The sequence below is a fragment of the Miniopterus natalensis genome, chromosome 4, assembly GCF_054644295.1.
Source record: "Miniopterus natalensis isolate mMinNat1 chromosome 4, mMinNat1.hap1, whole genome shotgun sequence".
Classification (NCBI taxonomy): domain Eukaryota; kingdom Metazoa; phylum Chordata; class Mammalia; order Chiroptera; family Miniopteridae; genus Miniopterus; species Miniopterus natalensis.
Window position 1 is genome coordinate 36,316,361 of NC_142084.1, and position 12,080 is coordinate 36,328,440.

Consider the following 12,080-nt stretch of genomic DNA (forward strand, 5'->3'; position numbering starts at 1 on the left):
CCTGTTAACTTCGGGCATGCTCAGGTTCTATTACTAATTTGCTCAAACTACAATTTCATTTTATCTAATGGAATAAGCAGTTTATCTCCTTTCCTGGAACTTAGTGGTCTATCATTCCCGGCACTCTTATTTAAGACCTGCCATGTCCTCCTCTCCACTGTCCTTGACTTTTTTTTTTTTAAGGTATCTTTATTGATTTCAGGGAGAGGAAGTGAGAGGGAGAGAGAGTCATCGATGAGAGAGTCATCACTGGTCGGCTGCCCCAAACGGGAATGGAGCCCACAGCCCGGGCATGTGCCCTGCCGGGGAATCCAACCGCGACCCCCTGGATGCTAGGGCGATGCTCAACCGCTGGACCCCGGGCGGGGCTGTCCTTGACTTTCAAAACGGCATAAGCATTTGCCCAAACAGGAAAAATAAGATAGTCTTGCCATTGCAAAACAAAACACCTTTTCACAAAAAGTAACGTTTGCACACATTGTGAACCTTTTGTATGACAATGTATGGTAGGTTTCCTCTGAAGACTTCAAGGTAACCCACAGAAAACTCTATAAGGCTGGGTGCTCTTGTCTATTCGGTCAGTTTGCCAAAGACAACATCTGCGCGCGCTTAGTAATATTTAATGGCGACATCATCCTCACCCAGGCGTTAGACATAAATAGGGCATAACGGGTTTTATTCTCATCAGAGAGGCCGTCTAGCAGCAACTCCTCGGTTCGATGCTCACATGTTACCTACTCTACTTAGACCGGGGGCATTAGCCAAACGAGTGTCGGGCACCAGGGTCCCGCGGATACAGCGGACGCGGTGGGCGGCCTCGAACTCCCGCCCGCGGCCCGACCACGAGGTGCCTGCCACGCCTGAAGGCTGCCCCGTCCGCGCGGCCCGCAGCTCGCCCCGGGGCTTCCGGCGCCGGACCGGCTTCCGGCTGCACCTCGCTCCCCACCCGCTCCAGTTCTGGTCGCTGTCTGACTCCCGCAGCGCAGACAGCCCGGAGGGGGCGGGGAGCGCAGCGGGCCCCGCGGCCCGGCGGCAGGCCCGGGAACCCGCCTGCACCCGCGCGCAGGGACAAACCCCAACAATACGTCGACGACGGTGCCTCACGACGCACCGGCGCCTTGCAGACCCTCCCCGGGCACACGCCCCGGCAGAGGCGGCTCTTCGCCCTCTCGCGAGACGGCGCCGGGCGCTAGCTCCTTCCTCTCAGCTGTCTTTCCCTCCCCGCCCCCGGGCTGATTGCGCCGCTTCCTCCGGAGGGCGGAGGCCTTGGACGTGGCGGGGCCGGGCCAGCCAGGGCGCCGGGCCTGGGCCGCTCCGCTCAGCCCTCGGCAGGCTGGCCCTGCGCCGCGGCCAAGCCCCCGACAGGTCCCGGGCCCTCCCATGTAGACCGAGTGTCGCTGGGGCGGGGCGGAGCGGCGGGGCCGGGCGGGAGGAGCAGCGAGGCTTTGCGGTGGGCGCCTCACCTGCGCGGCGGGGGCGGGGCGGGAGGTGCGCACGCGCACGCCCGGCCTAGGGAGTGGTGGCTCCCGCGACGTTGCGCAGCGCGGCCGGCGGGCTGGCCGCGCTCGTTCGCTCCCGGTGGCGTAATTTCCCAGCGGGTCTGCACCTCCTTTCCTCCGCCTCAGATTGGGGCGGGTCTGGAGAATGGCCTCGGAGATGGAGTCGTCGCTGGAGGCGAGCTTCACGTCTAGCGGAGCGCTGTCAGGGTCGTCAGTGTTTCTGCCGCCCGCACGCTCCCGCATCTTCAAGATAATCGTGATCGGCGACTCCAATGTGGGCAAAACGTGCCTGACCTACCGCTTCTGCGCCGGCCGCTTCCCTGACCGCACGGAGGCTACTATCGGGGTGGACTTCCGAGAGCGAGCAGTGGAGATTGATGGGGAGCGCATCAAGGTGAGCGGGTGGGGGGGGGGACTGTAAGGGGGAAGGACGCCCCGGGGTGACACGTGCCCCCGCCTCAGGGTGGGTTAAACGCCGGCACCGCGCAAGGTGTGCGCTCCATGTTTTCTCACGCTCGTGTGGAGATTGGAAGGATTTGTATATAGCAAACTTCTAAGGCAGTGCTTCTTCAGCTTTAATGTCATGTTCATTACCCAGGGATCTTTTTTTTAAAGACAGATTCTGACTTGGTAAGGTCCCAGGTGATGCAGATGCGGCCGGCCCGAGGACCACACTGTTGAGTAGTAAGAGTGTAGGGGGCAGCCACTGACTCATTGTCAGTGTCTCCTGTGCTGGGAGCCAGTGAAGTAAGACCAAAGGAATTTCTCAATCATGGAACATTTAATAAGTATTACTTATTGAACAGTCATCTGAGCACTGCCTGAGATATTGTGGCAGTAAGGCTCTGTTGCCTTTGAGAAATGCTTTGCATCCAGTTTTGCTACAGGTTTCTATGTGACATTGAGTTGTTTAGAAAAATCTGTTTTCCTGCTGAAATAGCCTGTACATGATAGTTCCTGTTCGGGTACCAGAAGCACATTCTTGGCACCACTCTCTCCCAATTCTTTAATTCTTTTTGGTGGCTCCTGAGACTGGGGACACAGAAATAGTGGGGAAGGCAGTAAGCTCAGGGCCAAGACTGGGCTTCTGAGGAGTTGGAATGGGGCATTGGAGATTGAGGATCAGTGACAGGGCCAAGGCCTCCTGATGGTGTAAACCTCAGACACACTTCTTCATTGCAAGCCACCACCAGCTCCTTAGCCATCTAATACCACCCCTTAAAACATGCGGGCCCTAGGAACTGCCCTGCCTTCCTCATACTACCTTTACTTTTTTGTTTTAAATTAGAATATTCATCTTTGCCTCATTTCCCCCCTGGGGGCAACTAGGCTCACTGCTTCATTTCTACCTTTACATCCTTGAAGCAAGAAATATTTAATTTTTAATTCCCTGACCACTGCCCTTCTCCTCATCCCTAAAGGGGTTTAAATGCTAATGATGGTGAAGGAGAGGTAGGGCTGAAAAGAAATCAGCCTTCTGTAGGTTCCTTTGCCGTTTTATTTTCACTTTAATTTTTCGTTGTTCCATTCAAGTTGCCATTGGTGGTCCTCTGGGTGCCCTGTATTAGTGAGTTAAGAACGATTTGTATCCATTACAGAGGAAAAGATAGAATGAGAGGGGCTGAATCTTTTTCATCAGAATTAGGTTAGGCCCAGGAACCTGTGAGAAAATAATGGGGCCTCTGAGGTTTGAGAGGGAGTTTAGTTTGGAAGAAGCAGGAGTTCTGGGAGAAAGTGTGTGGGCTTTCCTGGTCCACATGTGAACCTGTGAAAGGGTAACGATGGGCTGTGTCCTTAGTAGGCTGACCAACTTTGCCCAAGACCGCTGCAGTTTTAAAACTGGAAGTCCCAAGTCCCTGGAAGCCCCTCAGTCTCAGGTGAACTGGTGTGGTTGGTTACTCTAGTCCTCAGGCAGGCTATGTTTTCTCTTCTGAAACACTGGATAATGATACCGCGTCAGGCTGGTGGGAGGATTAGAAGAGGGCATATATGAACTGCCACGTTCGTAGTTGGTAATCTTAAGAAAAGTCATCACCTCCTTCCCTGGTGGCTTCACATCATTATTCCTCTTTGGCACCATCAGTTCTGTGGCTGTATAACCAGAGAGTGAAGCAGAGATAAAGCAGGGCACAGGCAGACGGCTGCAGAGGAGAGAAATTCCCCCCAAACGGGAATAGGATATTTTTAAAAAATAAATAGAGGGAAGGGAGGCAGGGAAGGAGTTCAGATTTGATGGCCCTTTACCTGTTTCTGGGTTGCCATTTATACAGTAAGATCACAGATGAATCACGCATGTACAAATTTAAGAGATATTTAACATTGAAAATAAAACATGCCCAGTGTATAAAGTTGACTTCTTTGCTGGGATGAGTGTTGGCAGTGATAAGCAAACCAGGACCACTGCTGTAATGAATCTGGGAGCATAGAGTTGACCTTTCTGGTTGAGAGGGGCAAGGAGAAAACATTTTGGGGGGAATTATTCCTCCTGAGCTTCAGCCTAACCTGTTGTGTTAATAGGGGCCTGGACACTGAGTTTCTTTTTCTTCTTTCTAAGGCCCTAGTCATTGACTTGTACCTCCAACTGTAAGACTTGAGAGAGATTTTTATTGTGGTTGAAAAGACTACAGCAATGTTCTGAGATTTCTGTAGTGGAAAAAGATACGGTTATATTGGACACTGTTTCTAAAACTTAATTTTTATTTCTTATTGAATTTATTGGGGTGACTTTGGTTAATAAAATTATACAGATTTCAGGTATATAGTTCTATAATACATCAGCTGTATATTGTATTATGTGTTCACCACCCCAAGTCAAGAAGTCAAGTCTCCTTCTATCGCCTGTTATTCCCCCATGCCCTCTTCCTCCCCCTACCCTTTCCCTCTAGTAATCACCATACTTTTGTCTGTGTCTATGATTTTTTTGTTTGTTTTTTGCTTTAACCTTCACCTTTTTCACCCAGCCCCACAACCCCTCTCCCCTGTGACAGCTGTCAGGCTGTTTTTTATCTGAGTCTGTTTCTATTTTGTTCGTTATTATAGTGTTAAAAAAATACTCACTGAAGTGACATAGAAGAGCTTTATTCCATGTACTGTTTTTGCTTCTTTTTTGTTAACCTGTTAATACATCTTAAGTGCCGCTGTTTCTACCATGTTTATATTTTCTCTTTGGAAAATTATCACTTTAATCTGAAATGACATTTCTTCTAATTTAATCTTTGTTTTAAATATATCTTTATTGATTTCAGAGAGAGGAAAGGAGAGGGATAGAGAGACATAGAAACATCAGTGATGAGAGAGTCATTGATCAGCTGCCTCCTGCACACCCCTGACTGGGGATCAAGTCCACAACCCGAGCATGTGCCCTGACTGGGAATTGAACTCCGATCACTTGGATCCTAGGTCGATGCTCAACCACTGAGCCAGGCCCGGCTGGGCTCTTCTAATTTAATCTTAAAGTGAAAGCTGGAAAGCGCTATGTCACTTTACTAATAAAATAAAATTCTAGACTTTATTTTGTTTGATAAAAATAAGATGTGTTAAATGTTTTTAATTGTGGACTGGAAAATTTTCAGAGAGCATGTTTTATATCAGTGACCTTTTAGGAAATGTAATAAAGTCTGTATTTGTGCATCTGTTCCTGACTACTTATACAGGGTGTCCCCAAAGACTGCATACGCACTTTAACAGCTGATTTCTAATACATTTTGAAAATGAAATGTATTTTAATAAACACTGCCTTTATAGTTATTCGGTGCATGTGTACCTTTTTTTGGGACACCCTGTATGGATAATTAAGAGAGGGAATCCGGGTGAGACTCAGTCTGCCCCTTGACTTTCTCTTCTCTCTTGTCTTCTCTCTTTTTGTAGTAAGTAGTCTCTTACTTCAGCTGTCACTTCTCTGAAGGTAACTTCCAAATCTTTGGTTGGCCCAGACCTCTCTCCTCCTCTATCATTCTGCATTTCATTCTGTCTTCTAGACATGGCTATTTGGATAATCCCTCCTTTGCCTCAAATGTCTGAAGGAATCCATCTTTCCTGGCAAATCTGTCTCTCCTGTTTCTCCTCAGCATCACCCAGGGGAAGAAGGGAGTGACTGCTAATGGGTATGGGGTTTCTTTTTGTAGTGATAAAATCTTCTGGAATTAGATAATGATGATAAACAGTCTTGGGTATATACTAAAAACCACTGAATTGTATATTTTAAAAGGGTAAATTTCATGATATGTGAATTTTATCTCAATTTTTTTAATTAAAAAAGAATCCACTTCAAAATGTATCTTTAACATTTTGAAAGGTATTTTGGGAATAATTTGGATGACTCATATAAATGCTATCCAAAGAAATTGGAGCTGATCTTTTATTTTTAATAACATTTCTTGTAACTCAGGTATTTAAAAGTGATTTCATCGATGAAGAATCATTTATAATGTTTTAAGCACAGTCTATAAGTTTTTTTAAAAAACCTACGAAAAGGAAATATACCAAAATATTAACAATGGTTATCTTTAAGGCAGTTTCCCCCTTTATTTCTAACTTTTTGTTTTCCATGTATCTCTTTTATAACAATGAAACTTTAAAAAAAAATTACACAGAATTTAGACCTGCCTTGAAGAACTGTGGAAGTCCTTAGTAAATGTAAGTAGTGATGAGGAGGATGTTGATCCCTAAGACAGCCTTTGTTTTGTTCTGGGATAGGATTGACTCAACCATAGTCTTCTTCCCATCAATCCTGCTCAAAACTCTATGCATTCTAATCATATCAAGACACCTGGGAAACAAGAAGTATGAAATAATAACTTCATACTTTATTGGAGAGCCATAAAAGTCATTACTAGGTTAATGAGGCATTTTCTAAGGACCATCTATAATATATCCTGTTTCCTGTTATTTCTGTATTGCTCTGTGTGAAGGCACCAGTTTAGGCTTCCAGTCCATACTTTGGATATCTATAAATTGTACACATTTTTCAGTTAAATCTGCCTCTAGTCTTTTCTACTGTGACTAGTAAACCCTCATCATTTAACTCTTTTTTTAAATGCAGGATAATTCAGTGTTTTAAGATAAGTACACATGACTTATATTTAGCTTTAGATATAATTTTCCTCAATTCTTCCGTATTTCACCTAGGAGACAGTGTAATAGTTTTGTTGGTAGAGATGTTTAGGATAGAAAAGTGATTTTCTAAACTTTAAAAATTTTCAAGGGGGCCTAGATTTCATAGAATGTATATATTTGTTGGTTTGGGGGCTAGACCTCATGACTCAACATCTGTATTAAGTCTAGTATTTTAAATTAGATCTGTGAAAGGTAGACAAGGGCATATAGTAACCAAATTTATAGCAATTTGACACTTAATGTTTGTAAAAATCTGATATAGTTTTCTCTTAATATTTTAAAATCATTTTTTGAAGCATAATTTCATCCAGACATATCTGATGTATTGAGGTTTAAGTGCTAAATTGAAATATTTGTTCTGTTACTTGCATTATTTATGAGGTGTGTAGACTAGCATCATGAAGTATAGATCCCATAAATAACACGGAAAAGGCATTATGGAAGGGAACCAAGTAATATAAGTGAAGACATACTAAAGCCCATGCAAAGGTGATTCAGATTTTCAGTATGAATAATTGGAATGAAATTTCAGTTTTCCTCTTTCTTTTTTTCATTTTCAGATCCAGCTGTGGGACACAGCAGGCCAAGAACGCTTCAGAAAGAGCATGGTGCAGCACTACTACAGAAACGTGCATGCCGTTGTTTTTGTGTATGACATGACCAACATGGCTAGTTTTCATAGCCTCCCATCTTGGATAGAAGAGTGCAAACAGCATTTGCTAGCCAGTGATATACCGCGGATTCTTGTTGGAAATAAATGTGACTTAAGAAGTGCCATTCAGGTACCTACAGACTTGGCACAAAAATTTGCTGACACACACAGTATGCCTTTGTTTGAAACCTCTGCTAAAAACCCCAATGATAATGACCACGTGGAAGCAATATTTATGACCTTGGCTCATAAGCTTAAGAGCCACAAACCATTAATGCTTAGTCAACCCCCTGATGATGGAGTTACCCTGAAGCCTGAACCAAAGCCTGTGATGACGTGCTGGTGCTAAACAACAGTCTTTACGATGCTGTTGAGTTTTGACTAAAGAAATAGTTGCGAAGTATGACAGTGATAGTCATAAGATTTAATCTCAGATATAATGGATCATCCTGGCACTTCACTGTTTATCGTCGTCATGCCCACTTCTTTATTATGTCTTTACATAATCAGGTTTGTCGGTGTGACAACACAAGGAAAATGTTGGTTTTCAGGCGAGGCTGGAAATGAAGCAGAGGTAGGATGATCAGACCATCTTCCCATTAGAGCCCAGTGAAGGAGGCTTCAGTTGAGAGCATGATGGAGTTCAGTCAATAACTGTTCAGTCCTATGTTCCTGAGATTGACAAAAAATATTAAGGGTTTAGTACACACATCATGGTATGTCCTTTAAATGGGAAGTGTTCTCAGTAGGATCAAAACTTGTATTTGCTTCTCCCCAGAGTTCTTTTTGTATTATTAATAGACTTAATTGCATTATTATTGGTATATTTTAGAGCCAATTTTTTAGTTCCAGTGGGAGGAGAAGGCATAGAATGTTTTCTGGGTCTCAAGTTTTTGGGTTGTTTTTTTTCCAAATATATTTTTATTGATTTCAGAGAGAGGAAGGGAGAGAGAGAGAGAAAAATCAATGATGAGAGAGAGTCATTGATCGGCTACCTCCCAACCCAATCCCCACCCTCACCCCACTGGGGTTTGAGCCCAAAACTCAGGCATGTGCCCCGATGGAGAGTTGAACCCTGACCTCCTGGTTCATAGGTTGATGCTGAACCACTGAGTCACAAGGGCCGGGCTGGGTCTCAATTCTTTTTTTTTTTAAATTTTATTTTTGTTTAAAATATTACAGATGTCCCTTTTTCTCCCCAATGACCCGTTTCCCCCTTCCCTTCCCCCTCCCCAGTCCCCCTCTCCACCATTGTCCGTGTCGGCGTGTCAGTTCTTAAGGGACTTTCCCAACAGTTCTAGATACTTAATATTTCTAATGAATGTCAATGAGTTTTCCAGATATCGTTGTTTTTAAAAGAGTAATTTGTATTGTTTTCTTAATAAATTCTATTAAAATGTGCAAAAATGAGTCAAATTCTAGTGCAAATGAAGTGACAATAAGGTGCTTTATATTTTATTATGATATCTTTAAACAGTGAAAAAATGAAAGCATCTGAGGAGTTGTAACTTGGGGCGAATATAGGTAAACATGATTCCTGGCTATCACAGGAGCCTTATTCTTAGCTTTTAGTAATTTCAAGATAAGTATCTGGCATAGTATCTCCTGCTCTCTGCCACCCCCAATCAACTTAAATGACTCAAGGCTGAATTAACAAATCATCTTCCATTTGGATTGTAGCTCTGAGGATACACCTCTAATTGCTGTGAGTGTACATATATTTCTGGAATAGTATTGTGTTATAGTACACCGATTTTTAAAATCTTTAAATTTTGTGGCCACAACATGCTGTTTCTCCTCAGTATGAAAATCAAGTTAGATACTGAAAAAAATCTTGCCTATTCCTCAGTGGTGGAAAGAACACTTCAAAGACTTGTTTTACCCTAAATATTTTTACTTTGAATTTAGGACTTTGCACATAGAAAAGAATAAGCTTGCATATGAAACTCTTACATGAATGGAATGTAAGCCATGAACTTTAACTGAAGTGTGCACATTGACTAATTCTGAAAGATTGCTGTCCGTGATCATTTTATTTTTAAAAAATGTTTTTATTGATTTTTAGAGAAAGAAAGGGAGAGGGATAGAGAGATAGAAACATGGATGAGAGAGAAACATCAAGCGACTGCCTCCTGCACGCCTCCTACTGGGGATCAAGCCCACAGTCCAGGCATGTGCCCTAACTGGGAATCAAACCAGTGACCTCTTGGTTCATGGGTCTACCCTCAACCACTGAGCCACACCAGCTGGGCGTCCTTGATCATTTTAGAGGAAATCAAGCCAAAAGATGATTGTACTTACAATATTTTCAGAATATATGAAGCCAATTAAATATGTATCTAATCTAGTTTAGGTTTTTTGTTTTATCATCATGATGGTCCTAACGGATAATTTAATTATAAAAATGGGATAATTCTATTAAATGAACTAACCAAATTTATAGAAAATAATTGTTCAGTTTTAAATATTAGAACTTAAGGATAAACAAGTTGGCGTTATTTGTATTTAGAGAGATTAATTCATTTTTCTTATCATGCTAGAATTAAAAATGATTTGACTTTATGTAAATTAATGTTGATTTGTAACTATTTTTATAGTGAAACAGTGACAGCTGTAATAATTGTGATGGGCATAATAGTTTTTTAAAGAAGGGAATCTGTTTATTGCTTTTCAAAACATTTTCTGGAGTGGGGGAAGAAAGTTTACAGACTTTCCAATCACATTTGTGTTTTTTCATTATGTTATTAATGATTTTTAAAAAAGGAAATTATTTCTTTTTGTAAGAACTTAGGAAGTATTTACAGTTCTGTGAAAGGACTTATTTTTTCACTTTAATATTTATTAATTTAAAACTTTGTATCTCATTTGTAATGATTTATTGTTTTAAATTTTTTCTATGTATGTTTTATTTTTGAAAAGAACATACATGTTAGTTGAATGGGGATAAAACTTTTAGATATTTTCTAAAATGTTTATAAATTATTTCATTGACTATTGAGAAATCATTTTCAGAATGGTGGTTATCAAACAACTATTAATTTTAAAGCACAAATCACACATTTTGTAACTCCTGTGTGAATTTATTTAAACTGTGACTTTAATTGAAAACATCAGATATGTTTTGGAGAAGTCTTAATTTAAGAACACCAAAGGAAGCTAATCCAGAATCTAATGTAGTTAGCTATTGATGACAATGCTTTATTGACGGTGTACTGCTATGTTTCCTCATGAAATCTAAACTCAATACTTTTGTTGTGGAATAATGTCACTGTAACATTTCCCCCATGCAGTTCAATAAACCAGCTTTGCCATAAAGAAATTGTTTCGATTGGGGCCATTTGGATGATTCCCTGGTTATTTCATGGCAGAGAAACACTTACCCAACTGAAAGATGTGCTTAGACATTTTTCTTTCCCAAAATGACACGACTCCAATTGCTCACCATTTCTGTAACAACAGGCATCTGGGATGTATTTTATACTAACAACCATGCTACTTCAGGAGTTAGTTTGAGAGAAACAGACACATTCTGTCTCTTCCTGGTGTCTGTTTGGAGATGTTTCCATCTGTCTGCCTTTATTTCTAAAGTCTGTGTAACCTGACATGCTCCTATCCGAGCATTTTAAAAGTTAAATTTTCCATTCTGTTTCAAAATGTTCCAAACTAAGACTTACACTAGGTTTTGGATCCATTTGTTAAAATGTCAGTGAGACATCAGTTAGTTTGTAAGAATGAATTGGGGACATGGAAATCTAGCAAATGAATTCAGTAAAAACCTTTGTGTAGCTGGTGGGCGGGGCTGAAAACTCAGATTTCAGGTTTAATAAGCTCGGTTGGTGATGTTCCTCTATTTGGACCCAAGGATCTTTGTGAGGTCTTTTTCTTCCCCCTTAACTCTGACAGTCATTAAATGCAAGTATCAGCATACACTGGATTTAGAAATAGATCATGAAGTGTTAAGTCAAGATTTTCAAAATAATGAAACAGTTAATCCCACCACTTTTACTCCATTTCTCCCTAGAATATTACCGTGGGAGGAGGGGGAACTACATTAATTCTGCTTCTAGGAGCCTTGATTGCATGTAATAGTCTTAACATCTTCACAGTCAGCATCTAGTATTTGATGTCATCTGTCTCCTCCACAATCATCCTTTTCTCCAAAGTGTTTGCTATTTGACGACCACTCATTTCACTAAGTGATTCCTCTTGATTCTTTTAACAATTTGGCTCCAAGAGGTTTTAAGAGGAAAAACATTCCTGATGTGATGGTTGAGTCATGCTTCGTGAAATGAGCAATTCATGCCCAGCACGGTGTGATAGCAGCATTGCATTCAGACTTTGCTGAGAACATGTGTCTTCTGGGAGCTTTACATGAAAGTAAAAATGAAGTCATTCTGCTTTTAACTCCTTTGCTAAGCTTTAAAAAAACAAAGCAATTCTTTATTTTTAAAAATGGACTTAAAATACTGAAGTCCTCATTTTTTTCTCTTGAATCATTATGGCAAGCAAGGTCCATCCAGTTCTACCAACTGAATCTCAGCAAGACCTCTACAAGGCATGTTATGTCTCCCAGCCTCAGTTTCCCCATCTGCAAAATAGGGTCAATAATAATACCTGTCCCCTTTTATGCCTTAAGACAATTATTATTATGTTGACTTATACTAATGAAATCCTCTTAGAAGCATAAATAGGACTCCTTTCTTCCTCAGTTGAGAAAGTGTCTAATACAGACTTCTCTACTTTCTATTGTGTTTTTGTCTTATGAGAGCCATCGTCCCAAAATTTCCTACAGCCAGAATCTTTTTTGGTTTTAT

General features: G+C 41.6%; 1 protein-coding gene across 1 annotated transcript; it reads left to right on the forward strand.

Annotated features, from left to right (window-relative positions):
- The first annotated feature begins 1,500 nt into the window (after positions 1-1,500).
- Positions 1,501-7,904, forward strand: RAB33B (RAB33B, member RAS oncogene family). The gene is made up of 2 exons (XM_016210203.2): positions 1,501-1,893; positions 7,175-7,904. The coding sequence occupies exons 1-2, from the start codon at positions 1,645-1,647 to the stop codon at positions 7,613-7,615; spliced, it is 690 nt and encodes a 229-aa protein (XP_016065689.1). The 5' UTR covers positions 1,501-1,644; the 3' UTR covers positions 7,616-7,904.
- Positions 7,905-12,080: the final 4,176 nt, after the last annotated feature.

Bases quoted from the DNA above. Each gene is read 5' to 3' on its own strand.
- RAB33B (XM_016210203.2), top strand. From the start codon at position 1,645: ATGGCCTCGGAGATGGAGTCGTCGCTGGAGGCGAGCTTCACGTCTAGC. The intron at 1,894-7,174 runs GTGAGCGGGTGG...TTTCATTTTCAG, and splicing joins TTGATGGGGAGCGCATCAAG to ATCCAGCTGTGGGACACAGC.